Raw genomic sequence first — 20,958 nt, 5'->3', positions numbered from 1 at the left:
ATTTGATGTGGGAAAACATGTGAGATGATAACGGTAAGAAGTAGCTCTTCCAAGAATATCTTTTCTTCCCTGGGCTCTATACAGAGAGCACTGACTGTCTCACGGGTAATAGATCTCATGGCGTGTTGGTTCAAGGGGTACTGAGAGATGTTTAAGTGATTCAGGAGGAGAGAGGAGAAAATTATTTAATCCTAAGAGTTAATATTCATTTAATTTCAGGATAAAGTAAATTCAGACTTAATACATCTGCTAAGGCATCTGAAGTATTTACTTAGGCCTTTTAAAAAACTTATTAGTACAAAAGGCACACCCTTGAGTGTTGATAGAGATGTCAATTTAAATATACAAAAGGTCTAACTGTAACAGAAGGAAATAGAATTCTGATTGTGCGTTCTCAGAAATATCAGTAATTTAAACAGGTACTGACAAAATATAAAACTAGGAGGGCAGGAAGCTTATTTTCTTAAAAGCCAATTTTCCGATATTTTTTTAATTCCTCAAAAGGGCATCCAAATCCCCAGAAGTCTAGGTAAGCACAAGACCTGGGCATTTTCATTTCATCAACCCCGAAAGAACAAAGAATAACTGCCCTTCACTGTGCTGTTCACCTAACTTTAACCACTGGTTCTATCAGAGTAAGGCCATTTCTAAGGATTAAAGACATTAATCAACAATCCAAAAATTTAACCAACGCCTACATATTGTAGGACAATACAAACAAGTATGAGATTTTGCACTTGCTGCCTTGTAAACAATACAAAGCAGGCTATGATAAAGCCAAAAGGAATAATATGAACAGGTGACGTAATCACTGGTGAGGGGGGGACATCATGTCAAAGACCAGCTCAAGTAAGAACAACTAGACATGATGGTTTATTGGCTGTAAAGGGAAGAGGAGTTATCAAAGGTCAGCATAAAAAACGGGGGGAATAATGAACAGTCAAAGCCAAACTCGAGAGACCAGTCACCTCAGATCCCACCCTCATTGCTCTTCACCACATCTAACCAACTACAAAGTACTTTTGGTTCTTTCTCTTAAATGTGCTCCTAAAATGTTTTTAAATTTCCAAATTTAGAACATGCTTCTAAATACGCTCTTTGTCTTTTCCATTTCTATGGTCACTGCCCTAGCCTAGGTTCACTATTCAGTAACCAGTCTCTGTTTTCCTGACTCTAGTCTTCAATCCCACCACCAATTCCCTCTCGTAAAACTCTTACCTCAATTTAAGGAACCTTATCAGCAAAAAGATCTTGTTATTACCTTGTCCTAAATTTTTGCTCTGTTCAAGTTTTGGCCAGGTGAAACTGCAATTATTTTTTGCACAGAATACAAGGGTCTTCACATTCTGAGCCTTTTTTACATTAAGTGCACAGTCTCCTCTTCCACCACTGCCTTTCTGGTGTATTATGCTGCAGTAATCCTGAACTCCTTAGAGTTCTCCCAGGTTACACCCCCAAACTCATTATGCCTTTATACTTGCTGTTTTCATGACTCAAATTCTTCCCACAGCTTTTCCATCTAGAAGACTTCTCCTCATCCATCAAGATGCTACATCCACCACACGGTCCCTACTATGTAAAGTCTGTCCTTGATTCCACCAAAAAACAAAACTAAACAAAACAAAAACCAAACCCAAGACTCAGACACACCTTCTTCTATTTTACCCCCATGCTTTGTCAGTGCAACAAATAAACACCTAAAAACAGTGCCATCACGGAATTATTAATGTATCAATTTTTATTTTTTACAGTACTGAAGAGGAATCATTTAAAAAAACTTTTCATATTATAATTCCAATCCCTAGCACAGAGTCAATGCCCAGTAAACATCTGTCAAATGAAAGAAGTCTGAAAGCAGACACGGTAAATCTAGCAGGATACTCAACGGAGACTAACAGGCTGTTAGAGATAGATTAGCAGTTGGGGGAAGAAGGTAGGACAGGAAGTGTACACACTGGAATTAACCACATAAAAGCAAGCTGAAAAAATAAAATGCCCATAAAAGAAAAAGCATGCTGAAGACAGGGAATGAAAATTTCTGCAATATAAAAATCTAGAGGGGGAGAGAAAGGAGGAGATAACAGGTAAAGAAGAAAATGAAGCTATCAAAAAAAAGTGGAGGGAGGAAGGATCATGAGACATTAATTCTATCAATGTAGCTATCCTTACCTTTTACAATAAAAAGTTTAATACTCTAATGAAAGAAAGGGAACCAGCACAATGACTTATCAGGTAAGTTAAGAGAGGGACTGAGGATCAGAAAGAGCTTCCAGAAGGCATTAAGGCGTCAAATGCCAGATACTGTTAAGATGAAAGAAAATAAAATTCAGAAGAACTGAGAGCATTTCATAATTAGAACATTACTGATAACCTCTACAACACAGAAGATCAGGGGTAAAACTAAGTCTGAAAGTGGTTAAGTACTAAGTGAGTGGTGAGGAAAGAGAACTTGAATGACTCCTTATTATAGCACAAGAGATTTTTATTCTGAGATTTAGAAACAGTATCAAAAATAAAATTACTCATCACAGCATGAAAAACAGTACTGAACTCAAACTAATATAAGCCAGAAGAAGTATCTTCTTAAACAAACCTTTGTCAGTAACACAGAATACAGAAAAAGCAATACTCCAAATTTGTTTCCCCACATTGAATACTGGTCCAAGACAGCATCTTTTAATTCTGATAAACTTCTGAATGATCTTTTTCTGGGGGGGAAAAAAGAATTAAGTATTAGTATAATGATGAGAATGACTCCAGTAACAAATGGGAAAATCTTAAATCATCTTATAAACTGTATGTGTACAAATGAGATTTCTGTAAGTGTCTCAAATTTTCAAATACAAATTTAGCCATTAAAAGCAAAAGCTATTGCTGACAAATGCTGCTAAATATATATATATACACCGTTAAAACAGAATGCCTACTTGGCAGGAAAACTCTTCATCACTTAGGTCAACTGTCTGGCATCAAGAAATTCTACAGTAATTATACATTTTTAAAGAATGAAGTAACTCTAAGAGGTGTTCAAGAAAAAAGAAAACTTGACTCTGTAAAGCCTGAAAATTATACAATAAATGTCTGAATACCAAAGATAACGTGTACATTTGTGGCTTCTTTTAAAAGAAATTAATGTCATATTTCAAATGCCACCTCTAATCCTAGCAATGTAGCTATCCTTACCTTTTACAATAAAAAGTTAAATGCTCTAATGAAAATAACGGCACTTTTAACGAGAATCATAGAAGGCATATTTTGGCAAATGAAATAATAATTCAAATATTTATCCTATTAGAAATGTATTCATTCAGGTCAGAGAAACATTAAGCTAGAATGATTTTTTTCATTATAACGATGAAGAAGTTTTTAATACTATAAAAAAGTGTATTCTGGTAGTTAGCTAATTTAGGAATCAGAATAATTTAAGTAAACATTTATAAATTATTACTTAAAAAAACTGATAACAAATTAATCCTCAAGTATATAAATCTAAGTACCTTTCCACAGTATGAACAGACTTAAAATGGCAATGTGTCCACAAGGTAAGTATTTTAAATGTTCCAATGTTACTTACTGAATTAATGCATGAAATCGCTCAAAGCCAAGCTCTTCGACAGCCAAGGCAGCTATACATAAAAGACACTTTTCAGCACTACACATGGCAAATAAATGACACAAGATACACACAGCAGGCTGTAAATACTTTCAAGCAATCGAAATTCTCCCTATTTCCTTACTCCCTTAAAATTCTCAATTTATTTTCAACTTTACTATAACACAAATTTATCTTTCAGGATCTTAGTTACCATGACTATAACTAAAATGGACATAATACTGAGAATATAGAAGGGTGATTAAATAATAAACACTTATTTTTAATTCAGTTAGGCTAGGATAGTATATAAAATATGAGAAATTATTGACAGAGTGCTTCACACATCACTGAAGTGTGTGCTGCACTTTTAAATAATTTTCAATTCATAGATCCAAATAAAATCATCATAGCTAATCTTTCTCCTTTATAATATAAAATCTTTAGGTTAATGTTTAATTATTAAACTAATGTGTATAAAAAGGCATAGCACTTTGAAACTACCCAGGTTCAACGACAGCTTTAAGTTTGTTTCCTCATTTGTACAACTCTTAAGGAAGTTTTCAGTAACTTATTTAGATTATGATCATTAATACAGTACAATTATAAATTAAAAAAAAACAAAGGAAATAAAAGAAATCATTTAGATCCAAGGTAATGTTTATGCAGCACTTTATACTAAGTGCCAGGCCCCTTTCTAAATGCTCTACAGGTCTTAATCTCATTTAATCCTCTAACAACCCTATTATCCCCATTTTACAGAAGAGGAACCGAGCCAGAGAGGCAGCCTCCCTGGAGCACAACGCAACAAACGGCAGGCTGAGATTTGAATCCAGAGAGTTTTGGCTCCCTTTACAAAGATAACATCTTTAAAGATCTCATACGTGAATTAAAATACTCTATCACAATGAAAAATTTCATATATATTTTATAAAGCAAATCTTAGTACTTTTAAATATTAATTCTTACTAGAGAATGAAAGAAATCCATTATGAATTCAAAATTAGGATTTTCTGAATTACAATTAAAAATGTTTCCTTAGGCTTTCCTTTTAAAATCATTTTAATTTTCAAATGTTTTAAACTACTTTTAAAAATCTTGACCAGTCCAAATGGGTTAATTTCAATAAGCTTTTGATATGTGTGGGAAACAAACTGAAATTGAACCTGAGCATTCACTACTGCAAACAAGTGTGCGTTACCGAAAGCCAAAACTACACACACCACACAAGCCAATGAAATTAATGTTTGTGCACAATGTACTACCGACAAGGGGGAAAACAGTTCACGTGTAAAATTTCAGGATAAAATAAAAATTTGACCTAACCTTTTCCAAATTGTATTAATTGCTCTGCAGTGCTTGATAACCTAAATAATCCTACTGGGTATACACCATGAAAGTAGACATAAAGATAGTAATTTAGAAAAAAGAGGCAAGCAAAATAAAAAGCTTAGCAGGCAGGATGGTGAAAAATATAAAACACAAGAAAAGGAACATAGCTGGGAACAAAGGAAAGAACAGGTAAAACAGATTGTTATACGGAATAAAAACTCTGATGTAAGTTCTTTGCATCTGTCAACATCTAAATTCTCTAATTTTCAGTTAACAAAACTTTTCAAATTTTTACAGTCCTAAAAACAGATTTAATATATGGTTTTATTTCATGTCCACTTTTAAAATGAGGCAAAGTGAATTGGACAACTACTAAACTACGTTTTTTGAAGAGAAATTCAATCTCCTATGCCCACCTCAAGTAGCTACTGAAGTACCAAAGTTAATACATTATGAGGCTGTTTAACCCAGAGCGATTGCACCTCTAACTACAGAAATGTACAGTATACCCCATGGTAAGTACAGAGTGTACTACAAAAATACTAACGAAAAATGTTAAAAGACCTTACTATTTTCTTGCATATTAATATACAGATTGGCTTTAAGCAGGTATTCTCTAAAACAACTTTTAATTAGTTCAACTCTTCCTCTGTCAGAATTTTAAAGTCCTAAATGCAAGTATTAAACGTGCTTTCATGCAACCCAGTAAAACCTGGAAAATATTTTAAAACCAATCTTAAGATTTTTGACTATCATCCTTGTGAATATTTTCCACTTGTTTTCTTCAGCTGTCATCATCAACTCTAAAAGTATGTTAAATTCTTTTTGAAAGGCTATGTTTAAAAGGCCTCAAAAGGAAACATCATTCAACTGTTTAAATTTTAAAAATTATTCCTTGCAAATGTCCTCCTATTAGATTTTGCCACTGTAACTGCAGGAAAAGGCGGCGCTGATATATCAGAGTCATTTCAGCCTGTGGAGATAATCGTGCCTCAGGGATAATCCTACATGGAAATCGAGATGTATATCGTGAGTAATCAAAATTTACTCTGTATAAATCAGGTGTCCAGTTTCGTTAAAAATAATTTCTGCAGAGATGATAGTTAATGGAAAGCATCATAGGTAGAATAAGTCACTTCTTCAATATAAGCACATGAAACTACCAGTTATCAAAAGTCACATACTAGCAAGATAATTCCTGAAAAGAAAAACCGAAAAGCAATTCTTTATCTACCTTCAGCACCACCAGAAGTCTCCATTTTACTAGTGCATTCTGGCAGTTTTGAGGTCTATTACGTAAGATTTTTCAAAGGCTAAAATCCACAGAATATATATTGTTTATGAAAAAGAATAGCTCTTAAAGAGAAATCTTCAATACTGAAAAACTTAAATGAAGGAATAATTAAAATCCTTTTTTAAAACTACCTTAAAATAATCCATATATGTAGACTGTATTATATAATGTCCAAAAAGTTCAGGAAGCAAAGAAACAATATGTAATGAAGAATAATGTCCCCATCTCTGCTCTAAGAAACTAAAGATATTTCAGAAATTTTCTAATATCCCCCAAAATTCCTTTTTTCCAATACCAAGAAAACCAACATTAAAGCATCTAAAACTAAAGTATGTATGATTATGGTCTTTAAACTTTCTAAATGAGAGTTCCAAAGCTCAGAAGAGATTGTCATCAAGCAGAAATTAACTAAAACTTTTAGAAAAGTTTAAGAGATGCAATTCCTTTCTTTTTTCCAAAAACGACATGATAAACAAGTGCAATATCCTCCAGAAGCTAAAATAATTGACAGGGAAATGAAAAATACTAAGGCTCATGAATTAAGCTCAGGCTAAAAAAAGAGATGTGTTATGAGAATTTTAAATATTTTCTCTTTAAAAATTTCAATAGTTTTATTAAAACAAAGGTATAAGAAATTACTTCAGGAAATAAAAATGTATCTTACAAGAATGTTCCACTTGGCAACTAGACTCTGCACGACTCCCAGAAATACTAGCCGTTTCCTCGGCTGTCTTTCCTCTTAACCAGGAAACCAAGCAGTATGATCCAGAGTTGTCACAACAAGCACTTTCTAAAATATCACATAACGTATGACAAAGGAGTTCCTTCCGCTCTTCCTCTAAAAATAACCAAAGTATCAGTTATGATGGTTTTCTTTGAAAAGAAAAAATCCTGTCATGGATAACAATATTAAGAATGTTTTAATAATGAAAATCAAGCATTTTAAGTGGAGGATTCTTCCCCTCCAATAAACAATCTTGCATTAAAAAAAAAACCAACAATGTGCTTGAGGATTAATATGTCATCACTATTAAATACTGCCATTAATTAGAAAAAGAATCCTGAAAAATGAAGAATTAATAAACATTAGGAGAAAGGACATGTTACTTGGAATAAGCTGGTACTGATCGCTCCCCTTCCTTGGGCTGCGAAGGGGAGCACGGGAGCCATGAGGTCTCCTTTACTGCAGAACCAGGCACAGTGTGAGGCCTGCTGAGACTTCTATTTTTTCCTCATTTCTGAGTTAGTCTAATGTCTTTGATCTCCTTGTCCCACAGGGGTAAGGATAATGAGACAACACACAGTCAGCACATACAATACCACAATTCATTACATTAGCAGACGCCGTCATAGTCATGCTGCATAATACAGAAGCTCCTGATATTATACTGCAGTGATGTGAACATCAGACTTTTATAGAAAAGGGCAATGAAAAAATGCTCAATTTCTTCCTGAGCCTTAGCCACGTCTCCTTTCCAAGCAATATCGCTCTCCAAAAGTAGTGCTGCCCCTGAAACTTTCAAAGGGATACGATGTGTACACATCCTATGTAAAATTCTATGCTATGAGGAGAATCTACTTCTCTTACTAGATTAGCAGTTCTTAAAGGCAAGAATTAGGTCATTCATTTTGTAACCACGACATTTACATTTATGACAATGCTATGTATTTTATCAATGTGAATATATATCTGTATAATACTATAAATTTTATCAATAAGACAGTGATATTAACAATAGTATCTCTTGGTTTCTTCTCTACCACAATTTACTTTGCATTTCCGCTATTAATTAATTAAAAATACATGAGTGACACGTTAGCTCTTAAATTCACAATCACTAGAAGATTCTATGGGTATGGTTTGGAACAGAAACTGTTTTGCCTTTATATACCAAACTAGGACTATAATATATCTCGCATTCTTCCAGAAATTATTGTGATGTTCACATGAAATTGTTCACTTATTGAACGAAAGACTTTGTAAACTGTCAAGTGGAATGCAAATGTTTGTTATTATCAGGTAGCACCACACAGCTCTCTGACCTAATCATGTTGCAGAAGCTAGGACAGCCTCGTTTGCAATTTAATCCAGAGATACTTGCAGTGTTATCTGCATTGTGTAAGGCACTGTACTAAAAGTTGCAGGAACACATAGATAATTCAGTTCTTGCTCAGAGCTAAGTAACACAAAACAAACACAAATGACTATTCCTTATGGTATGCTATCATTTAACAGTTCGGGGAAACAGCACCACTTTTTAGTGAGAGGCCAAAGGTTTTTGCCCTTAGTTCTATTATCCTGTCTTAGACCTCTTGGGTAAACCAAATTTGGGAATACACATATTTAAATTTGGAGTCACTGCTCATGAAACTTTCTGAAACACTGAAAAAAAAAATAAGCCTCAAGAAAAGATACCCCGTTTGTAGTTTACTTTTTAAGATACATAATTTCTGTTAAACTATTGCCAATGAAAGCTGCATAGATCACCTATAAATTAGAAGGTGAAGGAAAAGTTTACAGAAGACCACTATCATACCTGGGCAATCCCTCCAAGAAGACTTCTCTGAAGAGAACAGGAGCTTCTTCAAAAGAAATGCCTTTACACAATTAAAGCAACAATTATTAGAATGCATTATAAACACACCTTACATTATTCTTTTATTTTCAAATGGAAAAAAAAGCCCCTAAGTTGTGCCCCTTTATGATCTACTCAATAGTACTATAAAAATCTCAGATAGTTTCCCTTCACATTCAATAGTAATTGAGCATATTATTCAGAATATACTACTATAAACTTGATTCTAGATCCAAAAAATTCTTCTTTCATGATACGTATTTTCTGGCAAATGGAAGAATTGACTCAACTGATTCAAAATAACAAACACATAACCAGAAAATTAAAGAAACTTATTGCTCATTCACAAAGTGAAGACCCTAGAAACATGATCAAGTCTACATTTCTTTTAGACTCCTTGGGGGAAAAGAAATCAAAATACAAAAGTGGTTCTGCTCTATTAGCTCTGATTTGTGATATGAGAACATCACTACAAGACTCCTCACTTTATTACGAGTTCCAACTTCCTGATTTAACTAAAAAAAAGTTGTAAGATTTAAAAGAAAAAACAAACTGATCTCTCACCTTTCCTTGAGTCAACTGAGTTACACTAATGATTTGATAGAAAGCAGTTCAGCAGTGTTTCCTTCTCAAAGTGCAGTTTAGAGACCACTTTCAACCTAGTCACCTGACTTGTTTATTAAAAATGAAGACCCTTCTGCTCCACCTGTTGCATCTGAATCTCCAGGGGACAGATCCAAGAAAAACGTTGCTTCGATGCTTCTCACTTACATGTCTGAAAGCAGTAGTGTGTTGATAAGAGGACTGCTTTTAGTCAGAGACACCTAGGCATGCATCTTGGTTCCACTACTTTACTAAAAATAATAATAGCATAAACTTTAAAAGGCTGCAGTGAGGATTATATGAAGTAATCTAAGTAATGCACTTAGCACAGTACCTGCCACCTAATAAGCAATCACTTCAAAGTATTTTAACAGAAGACGAAGTAATATTCTACAACATTCTTACAGAAGTAAAATCTACAGATATTATAATCAAGTGCTTCTGACTTTTCCCTAGTACAGCAACAACCATAAAATTGAGGAGTATAACCACATTACAAAATTTGGGAAAAGTGTGGTGGGATACCTATTATTTCACCACTAATACGACTGCTGGTAGTATTTTGATATACTTCCTTCCAGTCTTTCATACCTGTTTTAATTTTTACTATAAGTGAGAAGCATAATGGGTATGTGATTATGTTTCCCATTTTTCTGTTTTCCCACAGGATTCATAACTATAATTCTTAATCGCTAAATGTCTATTGAGCTATCCAAATGTACTCAAACATCATTTCATGTGTAAACTACATTACAGTATATTAGGTTTATAACTTTTAGTACTATAAATATAAAAACTTCTTATTGAGAAGTACTATGATTTCATTAAAAAAATCTGCATTAGGGTTCCTGTTATAATGTAAAATCCCTTCCCAAATCAAAGTACAAATGTACTATATGGCAGTATGAATATGCCAGCATCATCCTACCTGTATATGCACTGGCAATTATTTTATAATTAAAAATTAGAAAGAGTAAGCAATAGAATCTAGCTACAGTTTTATCTGTACTCTTTTGGATTCCTAGTGAGGTCGAACATCTTGATTCTCTGGTTGCCTCTCATTATTCCACCCGTGATGACTGTACACACATCATTTCACCACTGGTGTTTTAGTGTTTTCTAACCAATTTGTACTAGTTCTTTGTATAAGAAAGACAATATCCACTTACTGCTAATATTCACTGCAAAAATTTTTCTGAGCCTGGAACTCATCCTTTCTCTAGTGTTGACAATACATTAGTTTCAGTTTTTCTGTGGTTACATATTATATCAAGAACATATTTGGTATATGGTATCGGATGATCTAAATTCATTTTCCCCCTCAAATTGGCAACCAGTCATATCAGTGACATTCATTAAATGATTTTCATTGATTTGTAGTATGTGATAAGTTCTTGGTAAATTGCTATATGTAATGTGGTCTACTCCTGTATTAACTCTGGGTTCCATAATATGCCTATTCTTCTGGCAATAGTACCATGTTCTAATTTTTATAGTTTAAAAAGTTTTAATATCTAGACTTGCTCATTTCCTTTCATTAGGCCTAATGGTTGTTTTAACTTTTACAGGGAAATATTAAAAAAACCCCACAGAATTCTTCTATGATTGAAAAGATTTCTGTGACTATGAAATCAAATTACTACCTCAAAGATACAAGAGGGCTTTGAACATTACAATTATCCCTTGAAAAAATAGCTATCATTGTGGAAATCTACTGAATTTTATAAAGTGGAACTCCTGTGGTATACCTTGTTAACTACATTCACAGACTTTTAGTAAAAACCCAGGAGGAGCAGTGTTAATATAATTTAAATACAGATAGGACAAGGAATCTTCAAATTCAGATAATAAGATTCTGCGAGCAACCAAAATCTGCCCTCAGCATAACAGTATAACAACTCTAATACTAATTTACAATTAAATTTTATTCTTTATATTCAGTTACTCCCAGGCAACGTTCAAACATTCAAATTTTCCTTAATTTTTATAATTCTACAATGCGAAAAAAAATCAATTTTACCCTTTAAAGAAATAAAACGATGACCTATAAAGGATATATTTTGGAATCAGTCATGAAAGGAGATTTTTTTTTGCTTCCTTCAGATATTAATTTTTAATTTAATAATGTAGAGTATAAGGCTTGAGAGACAAATTTAATTTGCAGCTAACAGTTCAGGAATGTGTTCCTTATGCCCAATGAATAATAAATATCACATTAAATACGTATTTTCAAAACGTGATTAGAACATAATAAATTCCAGCTTTTCTTAGAACAGTTGTGAAGTGACACTGCTATTCAAGACATTTAAAGTATTACAGTAAACTGAAAATTCAATTCGTGGTTTTAACAATGTAACATTTGCAGCAAATCAGCCTTTGAAATTCAAACAATACATTAGGATTCAAAATCATATATATATACACACATATATATATATATGTGTGTGTGTGTATATATATATATTTAGATTAACACTATCTTGCCCAAAGAAAAAAACCTTTTTTTTTTTTAATTTTGGAAATTCTGTTTGAAGTCAGTTATTACTAATTTTATTTTAAAAGCCAACAGCCTAAAACTGTAAATACAGTTTATTTTAAAAATGTATAAGGTTTTAGGAGCATGAAAATATTACTCATCTTCAACTTTGTAGGAAAGTCATTTTTACAGAAAGAACAAATGAAAAGAATACTATTGCTATGATATACCTAACAATAGCATAAAACATTATGACTTGACAGGATCACTATATTAGAAAGATGTCATCATCATTAATTCCTCATTTTCTGAAGGTCAGGGAACACCTGTTATGTCTTCTTGAAAATAAAGACAGTCCAAAGGCTATCGTTGCATAACCTGCCCATGTTCTGAATTCATTTTTTATTTTGGATATTTATAGCAATTTACATGAACAAAAGTTAAGAGATAACTGATCATGTCTCATTACATACAGATATTAGAAAACGAAAAGTATGAAACGTATGAACATGTCCCTCTAAGGAGTTGGTAAAGTAGTCTATGTTACCTGAACAGGTGCAATAACAGCACAGGGGCCACCTTCAAACTGTTCTAATGCAGATCCCTCTGATTCACTAAACACAAACCCTAAAAATGAAAGCAAGTAGCAAAGATTAAAAAGGTAATTCAAACAGCAGCCCAAAGAATTTTTAATGTACTTTGCTTTGAGAAAGGTCACTTATTACAAAGGCAAAATATCTCCAAGTTATTCAGGCACAGTGGTTCTTAACTTTTTGGGGGATCAAGAAACCCTCTGAAAAAAGATCTGGAGCCTATGCTCCCACCCTGTGCCCCAAATGCACGTAAGCACACAAACACACTCATGCATTCACACACGAAATCTGCACCTAGGGATCCCTCTAAGTGGACTGAGTGGATAAAGTGTGGACCTTAGTAAAAGAACACTAAATTAATTTATTTGAAGAAAGACTAGTCTAGCTACTGAATTCAAACACAATTTTTAGGATCCTTTCCATCTAGAATCTTTTTCCATTCAAATCTTTGAGTCACATTCTATAAGCTAAAAATTAAAGGCATCAGAGACAGTGAATGTGCTCGTACTAGCTCTATCTCAATTTCACTATTAACCAACCAGCACTGACTGAGAGCAACTAGTAGACGTTCCTACAGACAGCATAGGGCCAGAAGTCCAGAGGACTGAGTTACTGTCTGTATCAAGGCTGGGCAATCATTCCGCCTCCCTAGGTCTCTGTGTAAATGGTCTTTTCCAATTCCAACATGCTAGGAATATGTAAAGTTTCACTAATGGTTGTAGTGCAGTCATTCATCCCACCAACACTTAATGAACGTAAGATACTACAGCAAGCCATCTAGGATGTATGCACGAAGGATGAAGTCCCTGGTCTGCGGGAGCCAACAGTACAGGTGAACATGGACATATGAACAAATAATAAATAAATGTTAAAACAGAAGTAGGAAGACAATATTATGGATACAGAAAGGAATGATTTACTTTGCCTGAGTTAAGTCACAACAGGTGACTTCGAGGCTGATCTTGAATAGGAATTTGTGAGGATGAGGAATGATTTTCAGGTAAAGAACACTTACCTTTATTAAAGGAAAAAGGTTTGGTAAAAACAGGACAAGTTTACGGGGCAGGGGGAAATTTAACGTTGCTTAAGGGTAGTATGGGGGTAGGATGGGGGAAATGGTAAATGGGAGGAGGGAAAGCTGACAAGAGGTTAATACTGGGAAGGGCCAGACCATGACAAGTACTAACTAAACTGTAATATGATCACACTGTTTTTTTTTTTTTTTTTAAGGGAACAGAATGGGGACGAGACTGTTTCAACAGCCATATAGAGATGCTATCCACCTAATAAAATTGACATTAGTATGGAGAGGAGAAACTGTATCTAAGTAGTATTTCTTAGGTAAAAATTAAGATTTGATAAGCATGTGCAAGTGGGGCAAAGAAATGAGAGCAGACTCTGAAGTTTCTAGCTTGAGACACCAGCTGATAGCAACTGAGATAAGAAACAGCGTAGAGGATCCCATTCCATCCCACCTCTGCTCTCTTAACCTTTCAATCCCTCTCTTTCAAACAGTACTTAAACAGGTTTCTCACATATTAAAAAAAAAAAAAATCACCCTTAAGAATCCATCCAAAGTTCTTTGAGTAAAGAGTTGAAAACTTATGTCAACACAAAAACCTGCACACAGATGTTTACAGCTCCTTTATTCATAACTGCTAATATCTGGAAGCAACTAAGCTGTCCTTCAATAAGTTAATGAGAGGGTAAACGAACTGCGATACATCCAGACAACAAAATATAATTCAGCACTAAAAAATAAATGAGCTTACGAGCCATGAAAAGACATGGAGGAAATTTAAGTGCATATTACCCAATGATGTAACCAACTGGAAAAGGCTACATACTGTATGATTCCAACTATTGTATATCCAGGGAAAGGCAAAACTATGAAGACCATAAAAAGATGAGTGGTTTCCAGGCATTGGTGGAGGGAGAAAGGGAAGAAGGATGAGTACACAAAGCAGAGGATTTTTAGGGCACTGAAAATACTGTGAAACCATATTGATGGTTAAATGTCATTATACATTTGTCCAAACCCAGAGAATGTACAACACCAAGAGTGAGCTGTAAACTATGGACCTTGGGTGATAATGATGTGTCAGTGCAGGTTCATCAATTAACAAAAATTCTACCCTGGTGGGGGCGTAATGACAAGAGGGGAGCCTATGCATGCTGTGGGAGCAGGAGGTATATGAGAAATCTCTGTAGCTTCCCCAGTTACGCTGTAAACCTAAAACTGCTCTAAAAAAGTAAAGCCTAAATTTAAAACATGCAGTTGACCATTAAAAAAAAAAAAAAACCACCAAAACTTCAAACACCACCCTCTCAAAGCCCACCTAGTTGTCTACTATATGCATTCTCTCAATCTCCTTACCTCACAATTGATTCAAGCCTCAAAATTTGGTTTTCAACTATTGACTGCACCACATTCATTCTCACCAAGTCCATCAATGACCAGTACTGGCGATTTTTCAAGTCTTCCCTTATTTACTCTCCAGAGAATCATTTGAAATGCTGACCGTGGACTTCTTCTGAAAAACCTTTGCCACTTGGCTTTACTGGTCCATCTCTTTGCAAATTTTCCTTTTCAGTTTCTTCTCAGTCCCCTCAGTCAACTCCTCTTCAGCGCTAATGTTCCTCATGTCTTGGCTTTAGGATATGTTCTTTGCATTCCATACATTCTCCTTGGGTAACTCATCTACTCTTAAGATTTCTATTCCTGGTTATAATCAGAGAATTCTCAAGTAGAGCCCAGATTACAATTCCAGACATAAACAGAGTTTAGTTTTCTTAACACGGTCCTGCACGATCTGATTTCGACCTCAGTCTCCTACCTCGTTCTTTGCCGCTCTTGCTCTTGGACTTGAGGCATGCTGAGCATCTTTCAGGTCCTCAAACAGCCATCTTCTGTCAGGTTTCTTACCCTCTGAACGTACTGTGCCTGCACTTGAAACACTTGCTAACCCTTTCTTTGTCATCTTAAGGCAAGATCCTCATGGTTCAAGACCCTAAAACATGATTTCTATCTGTCCATTTCTATCTCATGTCTGGTCTACCCTGAGGTTCAAACCACTGTCATCTCTTCTAGAGTCCTGTTAAGAGCTTCCAACGAGATGTCCCCATTCCTCCCCACTTACCCCGCCCTCATCCTTATTTGATCACGATAGAGTTACCAGAGGACTATTGTAGACTTGGAAATCAGATTTTGTCATAGCCTGCTGAATACATTTCAGTGGCTTCTCATGGCAATTAGGATGGAAGCCAAATTCTTTTTCATGGCCTTAAAAGACACCGTGATCTATCAAACCCACATTCCCTTGGTTCCCTCTCCTCTTCCCCATCTACAGTGACTTTAGAACATCACAAGGTATTTACTTAAGCCCTAGTGTTTGCTGTTCCTTTTTACATGCATTTCCCCTTCTCTCTTCAGAAACCTGAATCCTTCTCATTCTTAAGGACTCATTTTAGGTGTTAACTTCTCAGAGATATTCCCTGATAAATCTATTTAAGGAGATCTCTCCTACCATCGCCCAGCACAACCAGTACATTTCATAATCTGTGTTAAGTACATTATTGCTTGTTTACTTGTTTATTATTTGCCTTACGGGTATCGTGCCTGTTCTGACCACTGTTTTCCAGTATATTGTACAGTTAATGCTCAATAAACGCTTTTTTGATCTGTTGCAAGGAAAGATAATGGAGGAGTCTGTTTCTAGGTATGCCAAGTTCAGTTGTGAGATAACCATTTGGCAATACTTATTTATTTAAGATTTTATTTACTTATTTGAGAGAAAGTGAAAGTGAGAGATATCACAGAGGGAGAAGGAGAAGCAGATTTGCCGCTAAGTGAAGAGCCCGGCGCAGGGCTTGATCTCAGGACCCTGAGATGATGACCTGACGCGAAGGCAGAAGCTTAACTGACTGAGCCACTCAGACACCCTCATTTGGCAACATTTCTTACGAGTGAGGAAATATGGGTCTGGAACTCAGGACAGGGATTAAGATTCAACACAGCAGGGGCGCCTGGGTACCGCAGTGGTTAGGCGTCTGCCTTCGGCTCAGGGCGTGATCCCAGCGTTCTGGGTTCGAGCCGCACATCGCGCTCCTCCGCTGAGAGCCTGCTTCTTCCTCTCCCACTCCCCCTGCCTGTGTCCCCTCTCTCGCTGGCTGTCTCTCTCTGTTAAATAAATAAAATCTTTAAAAAAAAAAAAAAAGATTCAACACAGCAATTTGAAACATCCTCAGCATTGGCAGTCAAAGTAAATGAGAATATGTAAAACAAAAATAATGGAGCTGGGAACATTAAAAAGTAAGCAGAGGCTGAGCCAGTGAAGATGGGCAAAGACTGGAAAGGTAAGAGAAAAACACAATGAAGTCCTCCAGGAAGCAAAGAGGAGTCACTTGCTACAAATGCTGCAGAGGAGAGTAAACACATAAATTAAAACACTGGATTAAGCACATCAGTGGGAACACACACACAAAAAAAGATATTTAGAGCACTGGAGAGAGTAAGCAAATTTTAAAGGGTTGAGGTGTGATTCAGAATACAAGGAGAAAGAGTAAATGCAAACTACTTGTTAAACAAATGAAGGGGGAAAATATGGCAACTTGAAGGGTAGCTGGATAAAGAATTATTATTTATATAGACTGAAGGGCATGAGTTTAAAAACAGGAAAAGAGTGATTACATGGGAAAGAGGAAGTTTAAAGACTCTAGGTCTTGAAAGAGTTGTGGTGTGGTGGGGCGGGGGACAGGACTGGATAAAGAGAGGTTCTCAAAGTGTGGTCTGAGACTCTCTCAGGGGATCTACTAAGGGTAAAAATAATTCGCATAAGGACACTAAGACATTATTTGCTCTTTACACTGTGTTGACATTCATAGCCATACAAAAACAATAGTAGGTGTGATTGCTGGGGTCTTAGCATACACAAAGGCAGGGTCATTAAACTGTACTAGCAGTTACCATCCTAGTAAACAAAACCACCCTCTCTCAAACACACACAAAAAAGCCAATTTAAAGAATGCCCTCACTGATGCTAATTTTATTACATCTTGACCTTGAATAAAGTGTCTTTTTGATAAAATGGAAACTATCCATAAAGCACCTGTGCTACATACCTGGATGATGACTGATCTTTGTCTCAAGAAAAGCACGTGTGTAATTTTCTGAATTGCAAGCTGGAAGTACTTTTTTGTAGAGTACTGTTTTTATTCTGAAGAGCTACTGACGAACTATGATTATTCATACTTGGGTATGTGGCAAACCCCCTCTCGGAAGTGAATGAAGTGAGCCTGGTATTTCAAGAAAGATAACTGATAGTTATATTCACGAGTGACAAAATTTCAGGCTTTCAAGCAGTTACTAAAATTTTGGAAAACCTGCATCTACCACTGTGAACTTGACAACATCTCAATTCTTAGATATTTTTCTAATGAGATCAGTGGTGATAGTAATAAATGTGACTTCTGATATTGTAGAATGAAATGTGTTATCATTTGGAATGTCTGAAAAAACCGGTGGACCAATAACTTTCAAATGACTGATGAGTGCTGTTAGAAATGAATGCACAGGTAAAGATCCATTCAAAGTACAAGACAAACCAACAGTTTTCAATTTAACAATACAAAAAATTCACTCGTGTGCTTTCAGATTCCATATTGTGAATAACCTCTAAGAAACTACCACCTGTCAAGTTCTGGTGTAGTATCAAAGATGAATATCCACAATTGCCTAAAAAGGCCGTTGTATGACTCCTACCTTACCAATTACAATCTTTGTGAGGCTGGATTTTCTGCATACACTTTTTAACAACATACTGCAATAGACTGAACAGAGAGGAAAATGTGAGGATTCAGCTGTCTTCTAATGAGCAGACATTAGAGAGACTCAGAGAAACGTAAAACAATGCCTCAGGTCTCATTAATTTTATTTTTCATATTGAAGTCCTTAATAACTTCTCAGAGTATAATGGGGCCCCAAGTTAAAAAAAAACTTGGAAGCCATTGGCCTAGCAGAAGAAGTGAATCTTAGGAGACTTCTAAATTAAAGATATAGGCAAAAAGGAAGTGATATTACTGAATAAGAATGAGGGGAATGAGAGAGAGAGAGAGAGAGAACTGAGGAGAATGTTAATTCTAAAAAACATTAAGAAAAGCTGACAAGATAAAGAACTGAGAGAAATGCTGAGGGTTCGGCTAAGGTTTGATGACTACATTTGTACTGATGCTGACCACAATTTTCTCCATCGATATGCAGCAGCCTGGGAGAAACAAAATAGAAGACAGGCTATATGGAGGATGAGAAATAGGTACGACGCACAGGACAAATTAAATAAGGACAAATGAGATCTAAGGGTGCTGGTTATCACGTCAAGACAACCAAATCTGAGGTCTAACCTAGGAACAAGAGATGAAGCCAAGAGGCCCCCCACTCCGTCCAGTTCTGTTCCTATTGGAAATAAGGAAAGGATCACTGATGTTGGTCTAAGGGCAGAAGGAAAACTAGAATCTATCAAGCAGTTGGCGTATGTAATAAACATGAATCAGTAATGAATTCTTACCTTCCTTAAAATTACTAATTATGTAATGCAGTTTTCAAGATCCATGGGGGGGCTTATTGCTGAAATGAACTACAGAGAGTTGCTTTTATATATTAGGTTTAAAAATCCCATGGAGAGACTTCTAGGCAGATCTGCTGTACTCCAAATTGTTTAATTACGGTATACATGTTTGAGTGTGCTGATAATGAACAAAAGCTATAATGAAATAAATATAATGAAATAAAGTCAACTAAACGTAAATTAAGCATTCTATGCTAAAACAGGACTAGGCTAAGTAGGCTTCTCTCTTTATAGTAAGGTTTCACTTGAGTTTAAATTTTTTAGGATATACAGTTATTTCTCTTGTATTCTTTTTTTTTTTTTTTTTTAAGATTTTACTTATTTATTTGACAGAGATAGAGACAGCCAGTGAGAGAGGGAACACAAGCAGGGAGAGTGGAAGAAGCAGGCTCTAGCAGAAGAGCCTGATGTGGGGCTCGATCCCATAACGCCGGGATCACACCCTGAGCCAAAGGCAGACGCTTAACCGCTGTGCCACCCAGGCGCCCCTTCTCTTGTATTCTTATATCCAAATTATTTCCTACTTTTAAAAGGAATTATCTTCTCACAAAATGTTTTTTTCTGATTAGATCTGAAATTAGCCATCTAAAGCACTGATCCTAAATATATAATTTTGTATCACATTCCGCAGTACTACATAGAAATCTTTCAGTTTTATAGCTCATAACTAATTTAAACCTGAGCCACGACTTCTTTGTAATTTTCCAATCTTTTACTTTCATATGACTTACTATGCATATATATGTTATTCAAATCAGTTTTTTAACTTCTGCCTCCATAATTCTAGGCTCCCAAGTAAACAAAAGCCCATGGGAAAGACTTGGTTTGTCATTACAAACTCATTGATATTGGCTGAGTCAAACCTGAAATGTGCCATAGTTTCCTCCCCTATAAAAATGAGGAAAACTACATTTATCCTTTGCTATCTCTCAGGGTTGTTGCAAGGATTAAATAAGACTTCCAGAAACTGTAAAGCATAATGCAATGTAAGATATTATGATAGATACTTTGAACTAAAAAACACATTATGTATTCAAAGCACCAGAAATTAACTTTGTCAATATAAGCTTACAAATTTTAAATTTAAAAGAATTGGATCTTAGGTGACATGATTCAGGTAGTTTGGAGAAAGGAGTATCTATCCTTAATAATGGTGTATCAGGGCGCCTGGGTGGCTCAGTCAGTTAAGCATCTGACTCTTGGCTTCAGCTCAGGTCATGATCTCAGAGTCATGAGAAGAGCCCCATGTCGGGTTCTGCACTGGGCTGGGAGCCCGCTAAAAATTCTCACTCCCTCTGCTCCTCCCCTGCTTGCGCATGCTCGCTCGCCCTCTCTCCATAATAACAATAATAATACTAGCTTATCATTTTATTACTTTGGTAAAATGTTAAATCATATTATAATAAATGTATTAACTTATAAATACATTTGATACTTATATTTTAACCAATCCCTCACTTATCATAAGTCGTTTGTTAAATTTTATTTTTTTTTCATGTTACATAACAGAAATTGTCCTATACCAAAAGTCCAAACTCTAATTTCAGCCAACTACAGCTCCATTCCCCATTCACCCCCAGGAGCACCCCCAAAACAATGAACAGGTATAAATAGAATTGTGTTTCTCCCTCTTGGGTTAATCTTACAGGTTAAACAATAAAATAACTTAAAGCTTAGGGGAAAGGGGGGAAAAGGGAAAAAAGTAGTTTCTCAGAACTTATCATCTAGATCAGGGGTTGACCCGTTTCTGTAAATGCAGTTTTGGAACACAGCCATACCTATATTATCTAGGGCTGCTTTTGCTGCAATGGCAGAGATAAGTATTGAGACAGAAACAATAAATGCAGCTGATTCTTTTACACAAAAAGT

The 20,958-nt window shown here is 35.4% G+C and overlaps 1 protein-coding gene across 4 annotated transcripts in view; it reads right to left on the bottom strand.

Annotated features, from left to right (window-relative positions):
- Nucleotides 1-20,958, bottom strand: part of MINDY3 (MINDY lysine 48 deubiquitinase 3) — an 80,091-nt gene that overhangs the window by 55,126 nt on the left and 4,007 nt on the right. For 3 of the 4 annotated variants that reach the window (XM_040645372.1, XM_040645370.1, XM_040645371.1), the window contains exons 2-6: nucleotides 12,421-12,500; nucleotides 8,756-8,816; nucleotides 6,883-7,056; nucleotides 3,575-3,626; nucleotides 2,594-2,708 (exon numbers count right to left, since the gene is read on the bottom strand). In XM_040645372.1, coding sequence (XP_040501306.1) covers nucleotides 2,594-2,708; nucleotides 3,575-3,626; nucleotides 6,883-7,056; nucleotides 8,756-8,816; nucleotides 12,421-12,500 — 482 coding nt within the window. The remainder of the gene's footprint in view (nucleotides 1-2,593; nucleotides 2,709-3,574; nucleotides 3,627-6,882; nucleotides 7,057-8,755; nucleotides 8,817-12,420; nucleotides 12,501-20,958) is intronic. The other variant, XM_008692029.2, reaches the window with a different exon arrangement.

The sequence above is a fragment of the Ursus maritimus genome, unplaced genomic scaffold (assembly GCF_017311325.1).
Source record: "Ursus maritimus isolate PB19 unplaced genomic scaffold, ASM1731132v1 scaffold_31, whole genome shotgun sequence".
NCBI lineage: Eukaryota > Metazoa > Chordata > Mammalia > Carnivora > Ursidae > Ursus > Ursus maritimus.
Note: the sequence above shows the minus strand (reverse complement) of the source record. Positions and strands in the feature narration are given on the sequence as shown.